Below are 27,574 nucleotides of genomic sequence, written 5' to 3' on the forward strand. Positions count from 1 at the left end.
TGATACTACATTTTGGTCTCAACACCAAAACTAAATTGAGAATATTTTGTTATATAAAGACAGGTCTGAAGGATATTGATTATTGCATATGGTTTCCTTTTGAGAAATTGGAAGGAGTATTTGTTTATTTCTATTCTAATGGGATCAGAGTGACATAATTAGTTGCAAGTTGAAAGCAGTAGCAGCAGTTGTGTACTTGAAGAACTTGAAGATGATTCAAGTCCTGTTCCAATGGTCAAGAAGAAACAGGGCAAGCCACCAGATGATGTCGTTTCACTATAGCCATAACCAACACGATGTCGTTTAGCTGTATTTATTTTAGGTGCTGGCACGCGTGCACGTGTGCGAAGTAGTTAGAATAGATCAGTCTTGTATTTGGGTATATATTAGAGATTGCTCTTCTGTAATTGGATTGATTACGATTCTTTATGAAATACATTTTCTGTTAGAAGATTTTCTCTCTTCCTCTCGTGTTTGTTACAATCTGTGTTGTGTGAGTTTTAGAGCTTCTCTGTGTCCTTTCACAAGTAACGGTCAATAATGTTCTTAATTTGAATTGCGTTAAGTGCTCCGAGTTGTAGTGAAAGTCTGAGGGATAACAAGCTAGAATTTGAATTGCAATAACCCAAATATTAATTGTTGTGGAGCAATGGTCATTGGCCAACATCGAACAAGTTGGACATGTCAGAAAATTATCAGATTGAGTTCCTAGCATGGCTAGGCCTGGAGAATCATTCATCACGGGACTACCACACTCGTTACAGATACTGTTAAACAATCAAGTTTACAAGGGCTTTACAGAATGCAAACAACATCAAGGCAACCCTTTCCAACCGCTATTGGGGGAGCTTGCAATAATGGTAACTTTAGACAGTTTTTAATGTCGTCCGAATTACTTTAATATCAAATTACCCAAAACCAAGATACAATTGAACCAATGGCCAGACCTAAAACTAAGAATAATACCATCACAATCCCTGCAGTCTCTGCATGTTGTAATGGGACAACTTTGGGAGCCAAAATCATCAACACGCTAGTTAAGTATCCATTTGTAAGCCCCAAAAGGCAAGTCAGGATGGTCACTGGAATCTCTGTTCGGAAGAATGCGGGACCATGCAAGCAGCCGTAGAAAAGTGGAAAGAACAACAATCTTGCAACACATCCACCAATCGCGACCTTTGCATTTTTAAGGAAATATACTGGAGTGAGACACTTGCCAATCAGATCAAACACATTGTAACCCGTGATGAGAACGATTGAGTACCAATCCTTGAGAAGCTCAGAGTACACATCCTCTGTGATATATCCCGGAAATATTGACAAAGTCACAATGTAAATTAGAACAATGCCAAATCCGTACCACTTCACATTTCCTACTATCTTCCACAGGGTTGCCCTCCAAACAGGCCCAGTCAGGGGACCTTTCTCTTCTTTTTCCACATTCACAGCTAGAACCTTCAAGTCAGCGTAGTACCTCATAACCGGAAGCTTATGAGCTACATTGTAAAAGACAATGCATATGGCCATAACCACAATACTAACAGAGAAATAGAGATTCGCACTGCTTCTAAGGCCTTCTTCATCTTGTGAGTATACAGCTTTGGTTAGGATCCGTAGAACAGAAACAAGAACCCCTGCAAAGGTGAAATTGAATGAACTTGCACATTAGGGAATGACCATCTCCTTAACTGTTATAAACAGCACAAATTGCTTCGCATGAAACCCAAGCCTCTAGCATGTCCAAAATGATATTCTTAACAATTAACAAGTACCAACCTTCTTCAAAATGACGTGACAATAGTATTCATATTTTGATGTATGCCATTCGGTCCTAGATGAAACACAAAGTAGCATTGCAGAATTTTACTCTTTTATATGGGTTTCAGACTCTATTTAGCTCAAATCCTATCAAACCCATTGATGTCTTGACTTGATAATAGCAAACAATCATCATGAGATAGACGTCATAGGTTCAAATTATACACACACACACACATACTCAAAATGGAACACTAAACGAAATTGCTTGAATTGATAATAAAGCCACATGACTAGCTAACTTCTAATCTCTCATTGTTCAAAAAACCTCTTCTAATCTCTTAAGTGCGAAGTTTTACTCTATTCATGAATTTCAGTAAAAAAAACTAGTGCTAATAAAGTCTCTTAACTAACTTGTGAGATGTGATCCTACACCATAAAGAATCTCATTGATGTCTCGGCATGAACTAAGCCATAAGTTCAAATCCTAATGCATTAATATATATATATATATATATTCAGAAAGGAGATAATATACCCACATTAACTAAAGTCCCACAAGAATGTAGCAGCAGTAGAGTAGTACTAAAAATACACACACCAATAATTGTTTGTTTCTACATTAACATTTTCTGGAAAATAAATTATTTTCCAAATTTTTTTTCCTAGAAAACCGTATCATTTGCTTATGTTTAACAGCGACTTTAAAATGAGTTAGAAAACTCTCTCTTAATTTTCCCTATTTAGTTTCATGTGAGATGAAACAACTTTATCTCATGTCAAGCTAAACAAGGAAAGTTAAGAGACAGTTTTCTTTTTGACCCATTTTCCTATGTTTGGTATCCTAGGATGCACAAACACGGATGCGGGTTACAATTTCAGAAAAATTATAACATAAAATGGCAGGTATGATACCAGTATGACCCCGGTACGGCATCTGGAAAATGCAAAAAACTATTTCACATAAAAATTAGAGTTTGTATGAATTATGATCTATCTAATAAATCAAAATGGACAGAAAATTAGACCAAACTAATAAAGAGAATGCATTAAAAAAACTCTTCTATTCTCTCAAGTGCAAAGTTTTACTCTATTCGTGAATTTCAGTAAAAAAAAAACTAGTACTAATAAAGTCTCTTAACTAACTTGTGAGCTGTGATCCTACACCATAAAGGATCTCATTGATGCCTTGGCATGAACTAAGCTGTAAGTTCAAATCCTAATGCATAATATATATATATATATATATATATTCAGAAAGGAGATATACATACCCACATTAACTAAAGTCCCACAAGAATGTAGCAGCAGAAGTGTAGTACTGTTCCTACATTAACATTTTCTGGAAAATGAATTATTTTCCAATTTTTTTTTCTAGAAAACCGTATCATTTGTTTATGTTTAATAGTGACTTTAAAATGAGTTCAAAAATTATTTCTTAACTTTCCCTATTTAGTTTAGCATGAAATATGTCAAGCTAAACAAGGAAAGTTAAGAGACAGTATTCTTTTTGACCCATTTTCCTGTGTTTGGTATCCTAGGATGTGCAGATACGGACAGACACGGGTTATGGGTATGATACAGTAACATAAGCAATCTTAGAAAAATTATATAATAAAATGACAAATACAACACCGGTATGACATGAGTACGGTGTACAATATCCTAAACGAAGTGATCGCGCATACTAATATCAAACACAGGAAAATGCAAAAAACTATTTGGCATAAAAATTAGAGTTTGTATGAATTATGAGCTATCTAATACATCAAAATGGACAGAAAATTAGACCAATTTTGCTGTTATATGAACTATGAGCTATACCTTGAAAAAAAAAAAAAATCTAAATGCCCTAATTTAGACACAAAAGCTCAAAATTGACCTGAAGCGGCGGTGCCAGCAACAACTGCTTGCATGTAACGCTCAGGCATTTCACCGGCGGCGCCGATGACACCACCTTGGACCAACGCATCGGCCAAGCCGCAGAGACCCATTGCCGCGACCGTGACGTAAAACCCGTCGTACAACCCGACCCGGCCCCGGAGGTAGAACACGTCCAGCAAGGGGACGATAAGGAGCGCGACGACGAAGAGGCCCAGGCCGGCGTTGATGCGAACGAAGACGTGGGACTTGTTGGAGTAGAGGATGATGACGAAGAGGCAGATTAGACCGACGAGCATGTAGGCCACGGCGAAGATGCGGTCGACGCTGGCGTCGGGGTAGAGGTAGGTGAAGTAGTCGACGGCGGTGATGAAGGCGTTCCATGGGAGGAGGTAGCCGCAGCCGAGTGTGAAGTAGATTATGTAGGCGAGGTGGAATTTGTCTTTGGGGATTGGGGCGGCGGTGGTGGTGGTTGGGGAAGTTAAAGTGGTGGTTAAGAGGACGGTTGATTCGGAGTCTCCGTCGTTGGCTGTGGTGGTGAAACCCATCGGATCGGAGGAGGTTTCCGATTCGGATTTTTTTCTGATCGGTTTTTTGGGACTTTTAGGTAGGTGGTGGTTTGTTTGTTTGTTTGCTCCTTATTGTTGGTTTCGTTCGTTAAGGCCTTATTATGGTCAGATGATAAATGAAATGATGTCGTTCTTTGAATATTGTGTGAATTACGTGGTGGATTCGATCCAACAATCTTTTAATGCAAAATATGGGTGGACTGATTATGGCAAGTTGGCAACATCCAAAAGTGGAATCTTTGAGAAATCGAATTGGATTTTTTTTTTTTTTTTTGGGTAATTTAACACCAAAATGCTAACAATTTCGTTAGTTAACATTGTTTCCGAACTACTTAAGAAACTAATATCTCAAGTTTCTTAGACTCAAGTTTTATGTGCTAGAAATGCTGAGTTGAAAATTATCCATGTGAAAATTGAGTTTTAAAGACTCGAGTTCCCAACATAATACCCAACCCATGCTAAAGGATTCAACATACTGCGTCAATGAAGAAATCCAATGATTGATTCTCCAAGGCTTGGACGATGCCTTCAAAGAAAGAACAGAAGCACCAAAAAATTCTCCCAAAATTAACAAGCTTAAGAAAATCCAGATAGTTGTCTTGATGTTAAAGAACCAAATTTATTCATCCCCATAGCTCTATCAAGATAGTTTGCATTCTACAAGCCTTCATCATTCTAGCTTTTTTATGAGAAATTACCACATCAATCCTGATAGCTCACCTATATCAGAGAGACACCGGAGACAACAAGCCCAGAGAGAAACAAAAAACCCAAGCCACTTCGGTGCTGAGATTGAAACTACCATGGGATTATGTTTATTTATTTATTTTTTTTTTTGGGTTGGGGTTCTTCAGTTACTCCTTCTAGGTTAGATTCTTCTACTATGGATTTGGGTCTTTGTGGGGTTGTGTTTTGGTTTGGTTTAGGAAGAACTACAAGAACTAGAACTCGGGTCTCTAAAACTCAAGTTCTACATGGATTTTAATCCACCTCAGCTCTGCCACTCTATGACTTACGCAGGTGTAATATGGAAAATGTGATACTATCTATCTAACATATTTGTAAGCATTAGTGATGTGAATATGCTTAAATTTTTTTTTTTTTGAGAAAAAGTTAGAAAAATACTCGTACCATAAGACATGTATACTTTGATCTTAGAGAAAGTGGATACTTCCTATGATTTCCTTTAATGATTTATATTTTTGTTGCAAGTCCTTTAATGGTTATAGGATTTAGAGGAAATAATTTTATATTTGTCCGTTAATGGTAAAAAAAAAAATTATTATACAACACATAACTAAAACTATCCTTCTAAACTTGCCTAATCTGCCAAGTTTGAATTATCCAAATTTTCACCTGACACACCATTTTTGTACGTCGATGGGTGGATTGGATAATTTTTTTTTCCATCAACTAGCCCAATCCAACCTACACACACTAGAGGCTAGGGGTGTGCATAGAGATGCTGTCATCGATCCAATCGACTGGCACCAATTGTCCCACACCGCTGCTGCCACCGACCAATGGAGCCGATGCCGATGATTAGAGCTTAAATGGACTTTCGATGTCGGTGCGGTGCATTCATCAGATCAGAGAGCCCAAAACCGAGCCCCTACCGAACTGAACCGATACGTTTGAAGCATGTCTTTTCAAAGGTTTGGTCCGTTCTTCATACGACGCCATTTCGAGTATGTCTTTTAATTTTTTTTTAACAAAACAACGTTGTATTGGGTGTTGTAAAAAAAAAATTAAAAAAAAAAAAAAACAAAAGTACAAAACTATGTCGTATTTTCTATTTTGCTAGGTTTCCAGATTTTTCCCTCACTATATATTCTTTCTTTCACCCTCAGAGCCTTAGAGGTCCTTAACTCTCTCTCTCTTACCGGCCTGAGCAGGTGCTCGCTAGTCACCGCCGCTCACCGAGGCAAACCACTAGTAAGGTTTATTCGTTTATAGCCGTAGGTCCATTGTATTTTGTATGTTTATACAGTTATACTAACACTGTTTCAGTGTTTTGTAGTTGGTTTATACAAAAAGTGGACAAATTGTTTTGTATTTGGTTTATACTAAGTTGGTTTATACTAAGTTACTAACACTGTTATGGGTTGCCTATTTGTATTTGGTTTATACTAATATTGATATTGTTACTAAGTTTATAGTTTATACTAAGTTCCATTCCCCCCTGTTACTGTTACCTATTTGTATTTGGTTTATAAAAGCGTTATTTTATTTTATGTTTTTTAGTTAATGAAATGATAGTATCCACTAAAATGTGATATATAGTAAGTAGTAACAGTTGTGAGGGTGCCTTTTTCGTGACACTTAGGCCCAAGGATCCCGGGCCTAAATGAAAAAGGAGGATTTGGTGGACCGGGCCTTGACTCACCGCAGCTAACGAGCTGTTTAAGAATCAAGTAGGATGCAGAGAATACTCCTAACAATATAAAAAAAATGACAAACAAGGATATCGAAGAGTGCCAAAAAAATTAACAAGGTAAGTTCAGAAGGAAAGAAACAGGATTAGCAAAGCAATAAAAAATAGTGCTGCGGGGATCCTGGGAAATATGAAGCAATGTTTCATTAATTCGTTATCTGTTGGATTACAGAAAGCTCACTAGGACGTGATACAAGGTTCAGTTAAGCTCAAAAATTGCAGTCTTGAATGGCTATTTCAGCCTTCAAAACTTGCAAAGTTTGATTCTCGTTGAATCCGAGTAGGTGCAATAGTGGCTTTTACAGGATACCGGGAAGCAATCTTTGTTTTTCCCTTAGTATTTTTTCTTTCTACACAGATTTTCTGATAGTTTTTCCTAGAGAATTTCTTCTTTCTTGTGTTTCTTTCTTTTTTTCTCGCTGCCCTCTTCACAACCCATTCCCTCCTTTTATAATGGAGTTTTCTGGGCTTCCCGGGAAACCGTTGGTTCCCCTGTTTTGTTCTTTTGCAAACAGAGCATGTCCTGTCCCCATCGTCTCGGTAAGTCCCTTTTTTCGTTTTCTCTCATTCTTTCCTTCTCTCGGTTCTGATTCTTTTGAAAGCTTCTGGTTGGCCATCCTCTTCGGGACGTGCTGAGGTATGCCCTTCTCGGCATCCCCATTTCTAGCGTCTTCCTCTTTTCCCTTTTCTTTCCTATTTGGGCGGAATCCTGTTCTGCCATTTTTGAAAGTCGTTTGTTATCATTCTTCTTCCTTGTCCTGGTTCCCCGAGGCCTTTTCTGTCTGTGCCATGAGAGGTCGCTCGCGTTTTGCTTTTATTTCTTATTTTCTTCTTCTGTCTTCTTTCTGTCAATCTGTCCCAGTCTTCCTTTTTCTTTGTGCCTGAAGGGATCCGTGCTTATTGATGGTTCCTGAGGATCCCTGCTTCTTATACTTTACCGTGGTCTTCTTCTTTTTTTCGGATGCCTCTCTTTTTCTGGGCTTCAGGATCCTCTGGGCCTTTCTTTTATTCCCTCATGGGTCTTCCGTATCTATTACTTTGGGCTTAGCCTGAATTTTTCCTTTTGGGCTTGACTTGTTCTTCTTTTTTGGGCTTGTTTCACTATGACCTTTTTTTAGACCTCAACAACAGTTTATACTGTTTGGGTTTTGGTTAATAGTTTATATTGTTTGGGTGAACAGATTTTTTTTATAAAGTTTCTACTAAACAGATTTTTTTTATAAAAAAATAAAATAAAAATAGATTGTTAATGTTTCAAATCAAACTGACCAAACCGATTAAACCGCACCGCTATAGGTTTGAAAACCAACCCTAATCCGTATGCATCGGTTTTAATTATTACAAAACCAATCCCTATCGGTTTGTTGAAGGCTAAAATTTCACATTCCATGAAAAGTAAAGAAGACCCAATTCAAGCAGCAAGAAGAATCAACATTAAGGCCCTATTTATGTTCAGATTTCCAGTAAAAAGGTCATTAAAAAGTCCAGCAAAATTTAGTGAAAGAACTGAGCCGGGATACCCAGAGGCTGCCAGACGCCCGGGATCTTCAGGTAATGTAGGACAGCTACTGTAGGATTGAGACAACTCAAGAAAGGTACCACGAAATACAAGAAATGAAGAACAGAGATGTCCTTCTCAAGTACCCACTGGTGCAGCAAAGAATCAGAAAGTATAAAGCAAACATTCATGAACAAAGGAGCTGTACCACAAAGAACCAAGAATGAGAAAATCATACGTAGAAGCAACTGGAAGAGAACTTTCAACCCAACAGTAAAAGATTCCAACTATTTGGGAATAATGACAACAAGGAAATAACACCGACAGCTAAGTCTGAAAAATGAGAAACCTTGAAAGAAGAGAGATTGAAGGCTAATTGCTGAGGACGCCCCGGAATGGAAAGTCAGCAAATGACTTTTAGAGAAACAGAAATAAAAGATGAAAACTATGAGAAAAAATGGAAGAGACCAGCCCTTGAGCAACTGTCACAGCACGAGCTCTGAGGGGCAAAAGAGAGAAATCACTAGTACCATGGAGCCCTAGAAAACACACTATAAAAGGAAGAGAAAACCCATGTTGAAAGGGGGAAGGATTTTCAGTAGGAAGAATATCATAACAGAGTCATTAGAACTCTGTAAAATTTAAGAAAAACAGAGGAATGTCTCCCGGTATCCCAGAAACAGCCACTATAGCACATACTTGGATTCAAAAGGATTCAAACTTTGTAAGTCTTAGAGGCTTGAATAGCCATCAAAGTCTGTAATTTTTGAACTTATTTGAACCTTGTATCACGTCTTAGTGAGCACATTTGTAATTCACAATCAAGAAAAATAATGAAATATCTCATATTGATTTGAGAATTTCTAACAATTACTTTGCATATTTTTTTACTGCTTCTTGCTGCTCAATACATATATATTCTTGCTTGTAAAGCTGAGTCCCTGCCCAAGCAAAGCCACTCAGACTTGAGTTCCAAATCCCACAAGTCTTGTGCAAAAGCATAAGTCTGTGAGAATTGGGGCCAGGATCCTCGTGGCTGAATCATTCTCATGAAATTCATTTACATATATGTATATGTATTAATATATATATATATATCCTAATCTAAGAAACTAACAATTATTTGAAGATATGTGCATTGTATAGTTGTTCTTGTGTAGGACCTATAGAGGTAAAAGGAAAGGACAAAACTCCATTGCATAACAAGCATGGAGAAAGATTGTATAGTGCAGAGAACCAGAGATTCTGGGTTCTTACAGGCCTAATACGCCCCGGGATCCCACGACAGTACGTCCCGGGATCCCACGACAGTACGCCCGGGGTACCAAGTGAAGGAATTCTTTAAAATGTTTATACGATAAAAGATAAGCCTTAAATATTCTATTTCAATCTCTTTCTCATTGTGAATATTATGAACATCTATTTTACTTATTTTGTAAGAGTAAATGGTCATTTTATGATACTAAAACACTTATAATGGTATTTTATTGCTTAGGAGGAATCGCATTTTTGCCTTGAGGAGATTTATGTGACTTGCGCACAACTTGGTTCGTAATCAGCCCCCATTTAGCTGCGGTGAACCAAGCCCAGTCCACCAAAATACAACTATTTGGCCCAGGATCCTTGGGCCTGTGCTAAAGAAAAAAGCACTCTCACACGGTTCAATAACAAATTTGAAAAATAACCAAGCCGATCGAATTGCGCACACCCCTACAAGGGGCAACTCAAGGCCCCACTTGTTCCAAAAAAATAAGAGGATCTTAACTCTTAAGGCACCCCTATTGCATAAGCAAAAGGCAACCAAGATTGTATAAAAATGTCTTGAAATTGTAAAATGATAATTATTTTTTTAAAGAAAAAATATACAGGTGGGTTTTGCATTTTATTCCCCCCACTTGCAAGAAGGCTCCCAAAATATTTAGCCAATTGAAATCCAACTCAATTGAAACTATAAACTATTTCATAATGAAAAGTTTTCCTAACAACTTGTGAAAGAGATGTAAATAAAACCTAAATACCAAAACTTGATTAATTAGCAATTTTACATCTAAAAAAAAGGAACAGTTTAAAAAAAATGTATATGAAATAAAAAGTCAAATAAATAGTTGTAAGGGCACGTTTGGATCCTTGAGCTCAAAGGGTTAAATGATTTAGGCCCAAAGAGCCCAATACAATGAATTTGTAGAGAATAGGTTGGAAAACTAGGTTCTAATGAATTAGACAACAATTATAGTTGGCCCAGATGATAAGAAAGCAAATATAAACTAGTTTTATCCAAAGAAAATCGTCCTCGGCACAATCCGAGGAGATTAGTTCTTGTATATATCTCTTTTGAATTTGGTTACAAGTCTAGTTCTTGTTCCTACAGTATTTTTCTCTTAATTCTTTGATCCCTCTCCCTTAGGGTATTCTTTCTCTTTTATACTATCTTCCTCCTTTCATTTCCACCCTCCACGTGTAGATCAGGTTACTGGCGTTGATCTCTGTCCCATTAGCACCTTCCTGAAATCTTTGGGAGTAGCTGTAAAACTGAAAATTACTGTTCAAGTATCACTTCCACATTAATGCGATCAGAGAGTTAGTTACAGAGTATTCAATGCAGTGGTAGAAGCTTTCTCTTAGATATTTCATAGTTCCCCTTTGTCCTGTACTTCCATGATGTGCATCCTTATCAATAGAATCTCTCGGAACATTGTTCTGAATGGCAGATCACACCTTCTGACCTCTACTTTGCTTAGCCGAGGAGACGTTCCTCCTCAGACCACTTTCCTGGACCCTCACGACCAAACCCTATGTCTTCATTCACTAATGCGAACTTCCATGACAGCGTTTACCCGTCCTCGGACTACTAGATGTCCTCGGATTGGACCCCTGGCCCAACATATATATAGATATATACTACTGAGCCTATCATACCTACAATAGTATTTAATTAATAATTAGGATTATAAAAGCCGATTAAAAGTTTCACCTTATGCCTCATAATGTATTGAATGTGCGCTAGATTGAATTGGCCTTGACGCACACCAATAACATATTTAAACAAGAACTAATAACAACTTATAACTAAAACTTTAGTAAAAGTGTAAAACCCTAAAAAAAATATTGTACTTATGGAATTATTCTTAAAAAAGCAACATCGCAGTAGCTGGGAGCAATAATAGAGAAGAGTTTAGATAGGAGAGACGTGGCTCTTTTTTTTTTTTTTTTTTTATAATTTAAAAAATATATCTTTGTAGTGATATATTATAAGATATTAGCTTGTAACCCTATGCATATGCATGGATATACTTAAAAGATACACATTAAGATACATAATATAATTCTTACATATATAATTTAAATATTATTGATAGTCATTCTTATATTTTTTTTAACTCTTTAAAAAGTCTTGTAAGAATGTTATTAGGTAGAAAATGTAAATTGTCCATTTTTTAAAATATTTTTATGTTCATTAAATCTAAACTCTTTGGTTTTTGTACACAATAACTCACTTGAATGGATTTTTATGATATGGTCTCACATTTGACTCCATAATTAAGAAATAAAACTCTCTCTAAAAATAAATAATTTAGGACACATGGCGCAAAATTGGACTTCAATTATAAAATCTAATTGGATTTTCTCTAAACTTTACCTATTAATATATATATATATATATATATAGATGACTTATAAATTTGAATTGTTGTTAGTTATACAAAAAAAAGGCTCATAAATATAAAATCATTCAAACTCTCTCTTCCTCTAATTTTATATATAGTGTTAGATACATGATTATATTTTTTATGATTTATTTATATTGGATTCCTTGTTTTTTTACACTAAATTAACTCATTTGACACAAAAATTAAAAATTTTCGATTAGATGGGACACACACACACACACACACACAAATATAGATGACTTATAAACTTGATATATATATATATATATATATATAGAGAGAGAGAGAGAGAGAGAGAGAGAGAGAGAGAGAGAGAGAGAGACTTATAAACTTGAATTGTTTTTAGTTCTATGAAAAAAAAGGCTCATAAATGTAAAATTATTCAAAAATTATGTATTTTATGGTTCACTTATATTGGACTCGTCATTTTTTACACTAAATTAACTAATTTGGTATAAAAATTAATAAACTTAGATTAAATGGGACACATGTCACAAAATTAAACTCTAATTTTTACATTGAATTAACTCACTTGGTACAAAAATTTAAAAACTTATATTAGATGGGATACGTGGTGCAAAATTAAACTCTAATTGAATTTCAATTTGAAATATAATTGAATTTTCTCTCTGCTTTACCTATTATTATATAAATAGATGACTTATAACTTTATATATATATATATATATATATATATATAAAGAGAGAGAGAGATGACTTATAAACTTGAATTATTTTTAGTTCTATAAAAAAAGGCTCATAAATATAAAATCATTTAAAAATTATGTATTTTATGGTTTACTTATATTGGACTCATTGTTTTTTATGCTAAATTAATTCATTTGGTATAAAAATTAATAAACTTAGATTAAATGGGACACATGTCGCAAAATTAAACTCTAATTGAAATCTAATTTTTATATTGAATAACTTACTTGGCACAAAAATTTAAAAATTTATATTAGATGGAACACGAGGCGTAAAATTAGATTTTAATTGAATTTCAATTTGAAATCTAATTGGATTTTCTCTTTGCTTTATTTATTATTATATATATAGATTAGTATCCTCGATTCTTCGTATCTTGGGGGTTTAAAAAGAAAAAGAAAAAGGCACGTTAAAGTATCTTGCGAGATTTGAAACTTCCCGACACCCAAGACATTGCATCTGTTCATGGGTTAGGCATGAGAAATTTTTTGTCCTTTGGTATAAGTTTGTTGAGCTCCTAAGGTAGGGTGGTGGACCTTTTATGTGCTAAATAGTAGTAGACTGGTAGTGGCGAAAATGGCCCACTACTAGTCTACTACTATTTAGCAAAAAAATTAGCAATTTAACATTGTTTTGAAAATATGTAGAAATTTACCACATTTTTGAAACTCAAGTTTGTCATTAAATTCGAGTTCCAAAAACTTGAGTTCTTTGAAAAAATATACCTTCAAATTTGCTGGAAAATTTTTCCATGGTACTCAATTCCATGAACTCGAATATCATGGAAAACTCAATTTCGCTAACTTCGAATACCCAAAAAGTAGTAGATACCTTTATATTTTTGAAATAGTGGTAAATTGCAACATAATTTGCAAAAAAAGTGCTATATGGCTATTTTTGCCAAGAACCACGAGCGGAGTGATATTGGTATCCACCTTTCTTGTAACAGGGCCCAATAATTTCTTTAGGGCAGGGCACCCTTGGCAAATGTCACAGCTATGTCCTACGTTTAACCACACCAGCTCATGAATAAAGAGACATTTTAGCTTTAAATTCCTCAAGCCACAATAGGACAAACTCTTAAGAAAAATTATATATCTTGGTCTCTTCAATCACCACATGTTATTTAAAACGTGTTTTATTTTTCTTTGCTAAGTTGTCACTGTGTTGCTCATTTTCCTCTGCACGGGTTTTGTGGTTGTGAAACGTGCAAGCAAGGTCTACTTGTTACTTGTTTAGTTGTTTTGTTTGTTTGGAGATGAACTGATGAAATGACGTAGTTCTTTTGAATATTGTGAATAAGGTGGAAAGTGAATCCATCCGTCATGACTTTTTAGATTGAGGAAGAGAGAGGAGAGCATGGAAGAATAAAGTAGAGTCGGTTGGACATTATATTAATTTCAAGCTAACTTTAATTTACTTTTCTTTTTTCCTTTCAATTTAAATGAACTATTAGGTATCGAAAAATACTATTCATAATATTTTTACAATAAATAATAAATTATTATTAATTATTACAGGTAGTCAAATAAATAATATAAGTTATAGATTTAAATTAGAATTATCAACCATTTAACACATATTATCTATCGTGAAAATGTTAACAATGTTGGGCTTTGACCAGAGATTGACCAGAGATGTGATCGGACTGGATCTCGATGGATACTAATTATTGGCAACTTGCCAGATCCAAATAGGTAAAAGCGGCAGACATCGTACTAGGCAACTAGCTGGGGAGCAATAATAAAGTGAACTGCTGAAGGGACGTGGAGATTTTTTTATTATATTTTGTTAATCTGCAACTGCAACTTGAATATAATTGGATAAGAATCAAATTTAAGTATAGTATTTTAAATGTTATTTTTTAAAGTTTTTATTTTTTGTATAAGATCGTGATTATTTAATTAAAAAATATTATTTTATTTTATGAGAAAAAATTTATATGACAAAATTTTAAAATAAAAATTTAAAAAATAACACCTAAATTTTGTACTTAAGTCTTGAGCGTTGAACAAAATCGGACTTCAGGTACTAAATGGACCCCATCCGACCCACTACATGACTGTGTTTATTTTTTTATTCCTTAAAAAATATTTTCTTTATTAGTATAATATTTATTTATAATTTTATTTTCCTTTTCTTTTTTCTTAAATTTTTTTACCCATTTTATTTAAATTCTATAATTAAGAGAGAATATTTAAATTCTGAAAAATATTGAAGAGGGTAAAAGTATGGATGATGGATTTGAAATAGTGGGTTGATGGTAGACAGATCCAAAGTGTATGGACACAAGGTGGACGGGTCTAGATGTGGCATCCACCTGGTTTCAGTAGTCTCCAAGGAATCCTAAATGGAAATAACTTGCATCTAACGGTTAACCCTAACTCATAGAGTCTCAATATGAATAGAATTCTAATATGAGGAGGATTCCGTAATATACGCTCATTAATGATAATCTTCTCTATAAGGAAACGCCTTCCTACACAAGAAATAGAGTCAGTTCTATACTACTATAAAAACCCAAAGACCCTCAGAAAACAAGGTATGCATAATTCAGCCTAGTTCTGATATTCTAGAGTTGTAAGAAGTTCTAACTTGACTTTCGGAGGGTTTTTGACCGGCACCACACCGGTGCTCTCTATTAGGTCTTCTCTTTTGTGTTGTGCAGGTATTGTTTCGAGTATGTGAAGATCGTGTGACTTACTAGTGAGACTTACTGGTGATTTTTCGGCATCATCAAATATCATTATTGAAAATATCAAAAAAGTTAGTTAAACACTTAAATTACAAAGCTTTTAAGTTTTGTTTTACTTAATCATTATATAAGAATAGTATTTTTCGAATTTCAAAAATCTCTCACTAACCGATCGACTTATATTTTTCGATAAATCCAATCTCATATTTTTGGCATATCCAATACGATGGCCGAGATATTTTTTATTGATATTTCAAAATATTGTTTTTGGAATCTTGCGAAAATTTTCCTTCCAACAAGATCTAAAACCTCCAAAATAAGTTTTTGAGATATTTCATCTAATCCCTCACATGTTCTCTTCCCCTTCTAAGTTCTTTTCGAAGTGTCATTGTGTTACTCATTTTCTTCTGCATGCAGAATATACACAATGATCCCAGGTCCCACTCTAAGCATAGCATAATGTACAAATCTCAAAGTCCATTGCAATTTCAACATGATCAGCATGCTGTTAACTCTCAAGCTATTTGAACAATGGAAACCAAACAATCCAACGATTACCCCAACTTGCATCCACTTCCAATCTTAACTAACATTCTTCCACATTTAGCTCACCAACCTCCTCTAATGTAATAATACTAGTTGAACCAAAGGTTTTTTCAAGCCTGTTGCGATCAAATAACATGACAAGTGTTTGTTGCCTTTGGCACTAAAGTTCCCTTCATCCATGAAAATCAATCAATGAGCAATTTTACACTCTAGTTTTGGCATTCTGGCAAAACTATAGTCATCTTTCTTTATTAATATATGAGAAATGTTATGTATGTAACATTTTTTACAATATAATTTAGGATAAGAAAGGAAAAAGAAAAATGTGTGCTCAGGGATTCAATCGCCATGTAGGCGAGTTGGTACCTAGGTTTCCTAATGACCTATTGCTCAGGGGTTCAATCCCCCGCACTTACCTCGCAAAAAAAGAAAAATAAAAAGAAAATGTGTGCTCAAAAGGCAGGAAGCATCTAGAATTGAATGATTAAAAGACTGAAAATGCCCCCACAGACTTTTAGCTCACTCATGCACTTAAGAGTAACAAAAAACATCCCCCTCTCAAAAAAAAAAAAAAAAAAAAAAAAAAAAAAAAAAAAATCCAAAATGGCAAAGTCCATGAGAGTGAGTGAGGCCATGACTAAAAGAACCAGGCCCATGACTACGAGCAGGCCATAAGGCCCACCAACTAATTGAACAATTCTTTACATAAGTTTTGCTCCCAACCAAAAAATTAAAAGAAAAAGAAAAAGAAAAAGAAAACACTGCTAAAACCAACAGAATCAGCAGAAACAATGTTAATATCCGGCTTATAAGTTGTTTGTCTATTGCTTTGCATTAATCAACCATAAGCTAACAATGTCATTGGTTTTCCTAGTTCCACGTTCGGCAATCACCATTTCTTTAATCAGATTCAAATTGACGTTGCAAAATTTTTAAAAAAAAGTCATTAATAATGCCTTATTTGGACCATGTCTTGACAAGATATTCATAAGGTATTCTGATCAGCCTGCATGAGCACTAATAATACATTATATTATACATAAAACATTGCTTTCCTTCTAACACCCAAGAATTTATTTTTATTCTTTTCCTAACATTACAATTACATAGAATACAAATTGATGTTATTACATTGCCATTTGCCTCCTCTGCAATATCTAGCCCAAGTAAATCCAAGAAACCCTCTCTCTCAGTTATACATAATAAATTTGAAACTTATACGTCTCTCAATCTGTCTCTTTTTTGCTAAATATGAATGAAATATTTAAGCGTCTCTAACCCCTACTCATTATTCCAATATCCCTTTTTTTTCATTCCCTCAGATATTGTTAACCATTCCAATTTGCAATACCCCATTTTGAACTTTTCAACGTCCTTTCATAAACACAGACAGATATCTGGTCTCTCCAATTGAAGCTTCCTTCATATATCCACTTCCTTTATTTTTAAGTGGTCATCTTATGTGCCAAAGATTGCATACTTATAGTAACTCATCCTTAAGCTTTCTTTCATTGAATAATTCTCACTTACGAGTAAAGACCACCCACATGGCCAAGCATAATCTGGATTTCCTTTGTCTCAACTGTGAACTCTGTGCTTTCTCAAACTCCAATTACTGATTGCATCCTTCTGCTTTCTGAAACTCCAGTTACTGATTGCATCCTTCTGCTCTCATCACCTCTGAACAACTCAAACTGTGAAGCAAGCAATTGGGGTGGTCTTATCAACAACTGTTGCAGTGTATTTTTTGATGACTACTTGGATGCATTAGGGCGTCAGGCCAACCAAACTGGACAAATATTCTTAAACTCCACGGAGCAGAATAAGTGCTTGAATTCAATGAAGACTAGAGATCCAAGTATTTCGGACTGTGGCATTGAAAAGCTAACCAGTGGAGCTGGCGGGTGCCCTGACTATGCTGTCACAGATGTTGATACTAAGCTAGGAAATAGATTGAAAATTTTCGGGGAAGGCTGTAAACTTTCGAATTCAGATGGAACATCAAGTCAGGATTGCTGTGATTGTTTGAGAGGGTGGGAAGAGATTGTTGCAGCATCAGACAGTGGAAGGGAATCGACAAAGCTTGAAGCTGATGTTTGTAGGTTTGCAGCATTGGTAACATTAACAAGTAATAAGATTGATGATACGAAATGGATTGACGCGGTTTATGGCTGCCTTGGAGGGCACGTTCTTTCCAAAGGTGTAGTGGATTGAAAATTGATATATGCTACTAATTGATTTTCCTAGTCAATTTATGAATCAAACCAAAATTCCATATCCTTTTTCTTTCTAACTATCAATCCTTTAATAAATCATCATTGTATTGTTTACACCTTCTTGATCAAATCTAGTTGATCAATTCCATTTTCCTCTGCAGATGAAGCAGGAGGCACAGCTAGTGGTAGTATCAAGCCCAGAACAGGTGACTCCTCATTGACAACAGTAATCATAGCCTTGTTTGTTTTTGAGTTTCTGTGGAATTCACTAATTTTGTATCATATTCCCAATGATAAACAGGTCTCTCAATTCTAATTGCTGGTGTGGTGGCAGTTGCAGTAATAGTTCTCGTAGTAACATGCATCTTGTTTAGATCCAGGACTAAAAAAAGATACCCAACAAGAAATAATAGTACATCTCAAATATCGACAATAATTTATGGTAATCACCTTGCAATGTATGACAGTGGTAAATTCTTCCCATCTTGCATTCTTTTTCCTAGATAAGTGTTCACCTTCTTGCTTTCTTTGACAGCATCAACTGATACACTCTGAGGACTCCACCTGTCATAAGTTATCAGCTAAGGAAGTTTATTCAGCAACAGACAATCTAAGTGCATCTGTAAAATGTAAATACATACCCTTGCTTTTCTTTCCGTCGAATGAAAAAGTGCTTCCTTTTAGTACTCTAGCTGAATGCCAATTTGTTTATGTAAAAGGTTCAATGTTCAAATGCAATCAAGCCTTAAGGTAAACACAGATTAGGAAACAACACAAGAGGAGCATGAAGATGGAAAATCTCTATCTTCTAGAGGGGTAAACTTTGATGTCTCTTTGCAATTCCTCCAGGAAAAGTATACAAAGGCGTGCTCTCAAATGGTCAGCGTATTGCAGTGAAGCATATAATCAACGATGGACATGTAGAGACATTTGTTAGGGAAGTCACAAGTCTTTCTCATGTCAGGCATCCAAACCTTGTAAGATTGATAGGCTATTGTGAGAATCATGATGAATATTTCCTAGTTTATGAGCTGTGCCACAATGGCAACCTCTCAGAGTGGCTGTTTGTTACGTTTACTTAATTATGATTTTGTTTTGTTTTTTTGTTTTTTTTTTTGGTGCCATTTTCATTGCATAAATAGCCATTCAGTGAAACTGATGCACAACAGGAAAAGCTAAAGTTCTCTCATGGATACAAATAGTTGAGATTGCAATTGATGGTGCTAGGGGCCTCTGGTTTCTCCACACTTACCCAGAAGGCTGCATTGTTCACCGTGATATCAAGGTAGGTTTATCCTATTGAAATCATTGTTGACACCCACCACCCCCTTCCATTCACTTAAATTTCTACTCCATTCCATTAATGTTCTCATCATATGTTGTATTTGCAGCCAACAAACATTCTCATCGATGCTAACTTTCGAGCAAAACTCTCAGACTTTGGGTTATCTAAAGTTATGGAGGTGGATCAGTCCCATGTTAGCTCAGAAGTCAGAGGAACATTTGGTTATGTTGACCCTGAATACCGTAAAAACCACCATGTAAATGCTTCAGGTGATGTTTACCGTTTTGGGGTAGTGCTCCTTCAGCTTCTCTCAGGGCAGAGGGTAATTAATCTAGATTCAAAGGGAACAATGTCTCTAAATAAAATGGTGAGAAACAACATTCTATCTATTAACAGCATTCTATCTGTTTCTGAAAGTTTTATTTCCAAACACTTGTTTATTTCTGTTAAATATTATTAGCAACAATGCGATGTGTTATATCATGTTGTATATGCTAGAGTGGATGCGGAAGAGAAAGCATAGAAGAGGAACATTGAGAACACGAGGGTTACGTGGTTCAGCCTTGACGGCCTACATCCACGGAGGAATCCCTTAAGGGCTACATCTTTATTATATAAGAGTGTAGTACAATAACCTCCTGTGTTACAATGAACCCTAACATGAGTATATATAGGCGACTAAACCCTAGACTACTAGTACAAGCAGGACTGGGCTTGAGCCTATTACATTGGGCTAATATATGTCTAATATATATCTCTAACACCCTCCCTTAAACTCTAGGCGGAAGCTCGATGAAGGCTTGAGGTTGGATAAGCATGAGAAGATCACTTGGAGATGCCTTGAAGAATGCCTTTGAAGAAACCACAATGAAGAATGTGCCAACTGACTAATTTCGGAGTCTCAAATGCAGAAACGGAGCCCAAAATCGGAATCTACGGGAAAAACTGAGCAAGATAGGCCCTTTTGGAAATTTTGACTTTTGGTCAAAGGTCAACGCAAAAAGTCAAAGTCAAAGTCAAAGTCAACTGGTCCAGAGTCAAGTCAACAGTCAAAGTGCTCACGGGTCAGATCCGGGTGGTCCGGGTTGGGTCGTTTTCCGGCGCCTGGCAGGAGCGTGCGATGTTCACCGGCGCGTGGAGGAGATGCCAGAGGCGCGTGTAATCTCGGTTGAGGCCCGTAATTTCAGGTTTCGTAGATCGGCGGACGAGGAGGCTGACAGGGCGGCGCGTGCGTCCAGAAGACGATCTAGAAGTCAAGAATCTATGGCGGCGCGTGAGAGATTTTCAGGTTGCTACTGCGGCGCGTGGAGGCGCGTGAGAGCTCGTATGATTACCAGATTCTCAGGCCAAGTGGATCGGTGGACGACAAGGCCGGCTTGGCGGCGCGTGTGACTGAGATCCGGGCTGGGAGTCGAGAATCTTCGGCGGCGCGTGTGAGAGTTCCAGGAGCCATTGGTCGCGCGTGGTGGCGCGTGCGGCTGCCGTTGGAGGTCGGGTTTCTGGGTTTTGGCCGCGATTTGCCGTGGAGCACGTATGTCTTGTTGGTTTCATCAGGCGAAGGCTTGATGTGCACAGATCTGATAAGTTAAGTCCTGACTTTGCTTGAGTTTGTGGATCTTGGACACAGCACTACGCCACGGTGGCTGCGAGATGCCATGGATTCTAGATCCAGCAGAGAAACATGTGTGACTTCAGATGGTGGTATGCACGTGAGAATCTTCTTTGCTTGCTAGAGATGTTTTGTTTGATGCCAAGAACGGAGTTTAGCTCTGATACCATGTTAAATATTATTAGCAACAATGCGATGTGTTATATCATGTTGTATATGCTAGAGTGGATGCGGAAGAGAAAGCATAGAAGAGGAACACTGAGAACACGAGGGTTACGTGGTTCAGCCTTGATGGCCTACATCCACGGAGGAATCCCTTAAGGGCTACATCTTTATTATATAAGAGTGTAGTACAATAACCTCCTGTGTTACAATGAACCCTAACATGAGTATATATAGGCGACTAAACCCTAAACTACTAGTACAAGCAGGACTGGGCTTGAGCCTATTACATTGGGCTAATATATGTCTAATATATATCTCTAACAATTTCCAAACGCTCATATGCATTTCTTTGGTTCTCAGGCTAGATTCCTCGCAAGAGGTGGTGATATAACACAATTAGCTGATCCAAAACTTAATGGGGAGTACTCTGTGGAAGGATTTGAGCTCATACTAAAACTAGCATTCTCGTGCACAGGGCTCAAGCAGCAAAGGCCATCAATGGAGCAAGTGGTTTCAGGACTAGAAAAGGCATTTGAAATTTCAAAGCAAGTCAAGTCATTTACATCTCCTAGTCTTGCATTCAATGGAGATCGAAACTTATAATGGACAACGTTTACAGCACTATAACACAATCTTATCGGTATTAACCTGGAAAAAAGAACTTGAATACAATATTACTTTTGTACAAAAGCTTCATAAAAAAATACAGAAGCTCATATAGCTATTAGCCCTTCTAAAAACCGAGCTAATACCACAAAAATCAAACTGGAAAGAAAAGCAAGGGTATGTATTTACATTTTACAGATGCTAAAAAAGAATAAATAATAAAAGAAAACCCGAAAAAAGTTGGGTTCTTCTTTTGGAACGTGAAAAAAAAAGTGGGGATTACCATGCGTGAACGAATCGTTCTTGTGGAAGTATTGGACTCATTGAGCCAGAGGGTCTACTTTCATAAAAACCATGTAGAACCCTGATGAGAGTACTGGCCTTTTTGCTTGCTCGAGATGTGCCTTCACTGAGTAGGGAATACAACGATTCCATAAGAGAAGGAATCTTTACCAAAAGAGCAATCGCATCTGCGCCACCATTTAGGCATAGAGCCAGCAACAAAGACACACAGTACTCCTTTCCTGCCTTTGAAGTGCAGGAATCAGAATCAAGAATCGCCACAATCAAATTCAAATTCAAATCCCCACCACGCAAAATAGCAACTGTTCCATCATGTTCCTCTGCAAGAGTTGCTAGAATTGCAAGAGAATCCGTGACAAGATCTTCTCTATCACAACACTTCAAGAGATTAACCAACACTTGCACCGTCCCAGCCGCAACCACCCTGCAATGATTTTCATGGTGCAAAAGCAGTCCAAAGATCGCCACCAATGCATTCTTTTTCCCACGATCATTTCCCTCTTTAATCAACTCAATCAAACCCGGAATTGCCTCTGGATTTTCCCCCACCGATCTCCGGCACTCCTCAACCGACGCGAGGTAAAACAGCACACCAGCACCATGCTGCCTAACTGATAGATTCACTCCCTTCTTCATCACATCCACAACCAATCCCACCCCACCACCACATTCCCCAATCACAACCCTGCTTTTCGAACACTTCGAAAGGTTCAACAACGCCGCAATAGCATTCTCCTGTGTCGAAACATTCTTCAACAGCCTCAACAAATGAGGAATCACGCCGGATTCCACCAAACAAGCCCGATTAAAACCGCTTGTTTTCGAAAGAACCCTGATTTCATAAACAGCCCTGTTCTTCTCTTCCTCTGTTCCAACCTCAACTCTTTCCACAACGTAACTTGCCACCATTCTCATCACCCTCTCAGCCACCAAACTCCTCGCCTCCGACGCAGCCGCCACGTCACGACTCCTCCGACCTGACACCGATTCCGCCGCGACTGGAATCCCATTTTCCAAACAGTACTGCTGAATCAACCTCTTTAGCACCAAATTCGGAACCAATTCTGAATCAACCAACTTCTGACCCGTCTTGGGACAAGTCTTGATCTTTTTCCCACCTTTAAACCATTTCATAATCGAAGCTCGATCGTAGGTGTGCCCAGTTGATAATGTCACAGGGTCCACCATGAATTCGAGTGAAATCGGACACCGAAAATCGTCCGAGTTCACAGAACGCAGCAACTCACTGATCGTTTCTCTGTTGCTGAATTGTCGGGTGGGTGTGGCTTCGTTGCCTTCGACAACTTCGAAAACCACGCAACGACAGTAACTCATGAACGACATTAAACTGCTGAGAAACCAGACCTTTCTCTTCTCGTTCGTCGATTCGAATGCGATTTCTGTCTCGAAGAACTTCACTTCTCTGTTACACTCGCCCCACGTCACGATTCCTAGATAATCGAGAACCCTTTTGAGGACACTCTTGTTTGGAACAACCTCGTACTCGAACTGACTCAGAACCGACAAAACATCGTTCATCGTTGCCCTATCGTTTAGCTCGACCTCGTACGGTGTTTTCCTCGTCTGCTTTAGTATTAACTCAACGTACTCCATGACTTCGAGTGAGAGCTCGATTGTCTCTAACGGAACGAGTAAAACTTCCAAGGCGGTTGAGATGGATCGGGTCAGGAGTCGGAACTGGTTCGCGACCCGCTCCGAATTCATTAGCATCCATAGCCGAGCGTCTTTGCGAGAACAGTCTTGCAATAAGTGCTGGAGCTTCTGGAAAGTAAGGTGGAGCTCCGAGAGGCCCAGGACCAACGAGTCGGGAAGATTTGGGTGGGAGTTTCGTAGCTCCGAGAGGAAAATATGGAGGATCCGGATTTGTCGCACCGATTCGCGTGCGTTTCGGTTGTTGGTGGTGAAGGATTCGGGTTTGGAATATGAAATGAAGTGGGCGAGATTGATTAAGGAGTTGAGGAGTGTGGTTGGAGAAATAGACTCGCAGGGATGTACAGCCGGGTATGTAAGAACCCGTCGACCCGACCCGTTTTGTTTTTGGCTCATGTGAACAAATATAGTCTTTTTTTTTTCTTTTTTGTGGATTTTGGATTTTTGATATCTAAATTTTGTTTGGGTTTGGGGGGTTTATATAGAGGGAGAGGAGATCAGAGGGACACGTGTCAGAAGATTAGGTATTTTGGAGAGTTTGACATTGAAATGTGATACGTGGCAGAAGAAAAATGAAAGCGGCTTCGTAGCTAGGTTCTGAGAGTGACAGTAGAGTGACACGTGGTGCGATAAGTATGGGATGGGCTCGTGTTTGTGAAGGTACGTGAAAGGTGGTAGCCGACAAGGAGTGTGTGAAATAACGTGAAATTATTGCAAAATTTGCGTGTTTTTTTTTTTTTTTTTTTTTTTTTGTAGTGGTATTATTATTGTGGTTGTGGCCAATTATTTGAATTGAAGTTTTGACAATTATGTGAAGCAATGATATTATATGGCTAGCATTTGGTCAAATATTAGTTTAGAAAGTCCAGTTTGTACAAAGAAAGAAAGGCAGGAAAATGTGAAGATTTGTCATGTCATGTGTGTGTGGGGGTGTTGCATTGCATGTGTTGGCATTTATATCTTGGGTATCGGGATTAATTTGAAATGATGTGTTTGGTGCAGAAGAGAGAGGATAAAGGAAACAAAATAGTAATCAATGATATGTTTAGATCTAAAAAAGAAAGAGAGAAAGAAAAACTATGGACTTGGTTGATATTTGACAGCTTATTACGACCTTCGAGTGATAAAACTTCACAATCTTATCACCGATAAAGGGATAAGAATGAGTTGCTATAAGGATCGTGAACTTTCTACTAAAAGTTACAACTCACCTTCTAGTAAAAATTACAACTAATGTCACGTAATAAACTATAAAATGACAAAATGTTTAATGTACTGCAGTACTAGCACGTATATGTATCTAACTTCTTTTGCTGTCCATAAAAGATCGTGAACTTTCTAGTAAAAGTTACAGCTCACCATCTAGTCAAAATTACAACTCATGTCACGTAATAAATTATAAAATGACAAGATATATAATGTACTACAGTACTAGCACGGACATGTATCTAACTTCTTTTGCTGTCCAAAGAAGATCGTGAACCTTCTTCAGCCAAAAAAGAAGATCGTGAACCTTCTAGTAAAAGTTACAACTCACCCTCTAGTAAAAATTACAACTCATGTCACATAATAAATTATAAAATGACAAGATATTTAGGCTCAATTTAGCTACTGTTTTTAATTTTTAAATAACATTATATATATTTTCATGTATTGTTTTTATCCACACATATTTCAAACAAATAATATTACTCAAATTTTTTTACCAAATAGACCTTTAATGTACTACTACTATAATACTAGCACGGACATGTATCTAACTTCTTTTGCTGCCCATAAAAAACTTTTGATGTAGAACTCAGCTGCAGGCTTTTCATAAAAGAAAAAAAAAAAAAAATCCTTGTATTTTGGTTTTTTACGTTGGGGGTTACTAACTTTGCTTCACTGCAAATCCTTATATTCTTGTTGCTAACTGAATGTAAAGTTTTCCTGTTGCTATACATGGCAATTTTTGTGTTGTTGAATACAAAAAATTTCCTTCTTGATAAATAGTAAATACTTGTCGGGTTAAGTGTCTGTTAGGTCAAAATTTTTAACTTTTTGGTTAAGTGAATCTCATAACATTTTGTCACACATTAAACATAAAAATAATATATTTTGATAAATATTATACAAATAAGTTATTAGGAACTCGTGCGGCTGGTAATTACCGGCTGACAAATGGGATTTAGAAAAATCACTTTTAAATGCTTTTCTCGTTTACTACTCCCATAATTTCTTGTTATTGTGAATGATTGCATGAAGGCTCCTCTCTCAAGTCTCAAACATGACAAGTTGAGATCCACAATATCTTACCGAAAGTTAAGGGGTCATTTGGTAACGTTGTTCTAATAATGTTGTTTGTATTTTTTGGAAATATGTGTGTAGGTGAAAAAGTATGTAAAAATACGTGTAATGTTGTTTAAAAACTGAAAACATGTGTTTAAACACATGTACAAAACGGTCCCTAAGTCTTATAGATAAGAGTGGAAAACTTGTGGTATGGTGTTTTTTTTTTTTGGCTTATCCAATTCTTTTTGAGTGTAAACTTTAGTGGGAATGATCCTTGCAATTAAATTGACCCCACTCTTCACTTCATATGGACTCTAGTTTGTGAATAAAGCTTCCTATTTCATTAAAGAGTAGAGAAAGGGAAAGAATCAAAGAAAAGATAAGAACAAGGGAATTGGGCCAGGAAGGAGTTATTAGAGTCAAGCCTAATGAGTTAAGTTGGGGGCCACCACAATAATGAGTCCCTTACTTCACGCGCAAAGTCGAGGCCTCTTGTCTTATTAAGATAATGACACGTGTTTACTTTTGGTCACATATTACGATCTTAACAAGTTAAGTACATATAACATTGAACCCAAACCAAGAACAAATCAACTAGAGGAAGCTAGCAATAAATGGACCTGGAAGAGTAGAAGGGTCCAAAAGAGGCTCAAATCACTTTCGTGTATCATCAAATCCATGATATCATTAGTAGTAGTATGGCTTTCTCGGCTTCTGCCACTCAAGTCCATCTGTCTTAAACCAAAATACCCTTCCTAAGAATTCTTGAAGTGAGGTTGAAGAAATATCAAGTCCAGAATGAAACCCTATGGTCATATCCAAGTCTCCGTGTTAGAGATTTAATAAATGATGAGATGCTATGAGGACTCTCCAATTTCACAACAATACATGGTGAAAATTGTGCAATTAGATTGATTTGTTTTTTGAGAAAGTTTCAACTTATGGTGTCTGCTCTTAATAATAGCTTTTTATCATCAGACCAAGACACCAATCGGTTTTTGGTGTCGGCGGAATTGTTAATTATATGGGAGCAATATAAACTAGTCTAGTCATTAACATTCTTAAATCAGGTCTAAGCATATGTGTTGGTGAAAATGTTCACCCATCCTTTTTATTAGAATTGGTAGAAATGCAAATAGTGCGGTCTCAACTCTCAAATAATTATCTATAAACATCATAGATCTATTTTGGTTTGGTTAGTATGATCGTTAGTAGCTAAAAAAATTTAGGTCACATAGTACTTTTTAATATTTCCATCGGAGATGTCTAAAAGTTTGAATCTTCCTTCACCATCTTCTCAAAAAAAAAAAAAAAAAAAGATGTATAAAAAAATTATTAGTAAAAATATTTTAAAGTTAACAAAACATATACCTTTTTCAGTTGAGAAATTTTGAGATGTATTTACTTTTAAAATAATATTTATTTGACTTTAAAGATTGAAGATTATGATTTAAGACTTACAATTTTCAGGCTATATTGTTTGCATTTTGATGTTTTTAATTTTATGCTCAAGGGTTTAGGAGCCATTTTTAAAAGCCTCTTATTTTAGGTTTAGGGCCCATCATGTTAAGGAAAAAGAAGTGGGTTGCAATAAGTTAACAGTCAACGGTAAAATTTAGTCACTCTATTATGAATAAATCCATTACAAATATTTATTGTTGTTGTTTATGATATGCTAGAATATACTTAAT

The 27,574-nt window shown here is 36.6% G+C and overlaps 4 protein-coding genes across 4 annotated transcripts; 2 read left to right on the forward strand and 2 right to left on the reverse strand.

The window, feature by feature from the left end:
- Nucleotides 1-615: 615 nt before the first annotated feature.
- LOC115982660 (equilibrative nucleotide transporter 1) lies at nucleotides 616-4,358 on the reverse strand. The gene is made up of 2 exons (XM_031105323.1): nucleotides 3,641-4,358; nucleotides 616-1,634 (listed from the first exon to the last, which is right to left on the reverse strand). Exons 1-2 carry the CDS (start codon nucleotides 4,185-4,187, stop codon nucleotides 904-906), a joined length of 1,278 nt encoding a protein of 425 aa, XP_030961183.1. The 5' UTR covers nucleotides 4,188-4,358; the 3' UTR covers nucleotides 616-903.
- An 11,384-nt stretch (nucleotides 4,359-15,742) lies between these two features.
- LOC115981214 lies at nucleotides 15,743-18,535 on the forward strand. Its single transcript, XM_031103381.1, has 2 exons — nucleotides 15,743-15,837; nucleotides 17,296-18,535. The coding sequence occupies exons 1-2, from the start codon at nucleotides 15,743-15,745 to the stop codon at nucleotides 17,969-17,971; spliced, it is 771 nt and encodes a 256-aa protein (XP_030959241.1). The 3' UTR covers nucleotides 17,972-18,535.
- Nucleotides 18,536-19,014: 479 nt separating this feature from the next.
- On the forward strand, nucleotides 19,015-21,635 carry LOC115981215 (probable serine/threonine-protein kinase PBL1). The gene is made up of 4 exons (XM_031103382.1): nucleotides 19,015-19,045; nucleotides 19,143-19,258; nucleotides 19,365-19,580; nucleotides 21,393-21,635. Exons 1-4 carry the CDS (start codon nucleotides 19,015-19,017, stop codon nucleotides 21,633-21,635), a joined length of 606 nt encoding a protein of 201 aa, XP_030959242.1.
- On the reverse strand, nucleotides 21,590-24,046 carry LOC115982664 (U-box domain-containing protein 19). Its single transcript, XM_031105331.1, has one exon. The coding sequence runs from the start codon at nucleotides 24,006-24,008 to the stop codon at nucleotides 21,918-21,920; it is 2,091 nt and encodes a 696-aa protein (XP_030961191.1). The 5' UTR covers nucleotides 24,009-24,046; the 3' UTR covers nucleotides 21,590-21,917.
- Nucleotides 24,047-27,574: the final 3,528 nt, after the last annotated feature.

This window comes from Quercus lobata, chromosome 3 (assembly GCF_001633185.2).
Source record: "Quercus lobata isolate SW786 chromosome 3, ValleyOak3.0 Primary Assembly, whole genome shotgun sequence".
NCBI lineage: Eukaryota > Viridiplantae > Streptophyta > Magnoliopsida > Fagales > Fagaceae > Quercus > Quercus lobata.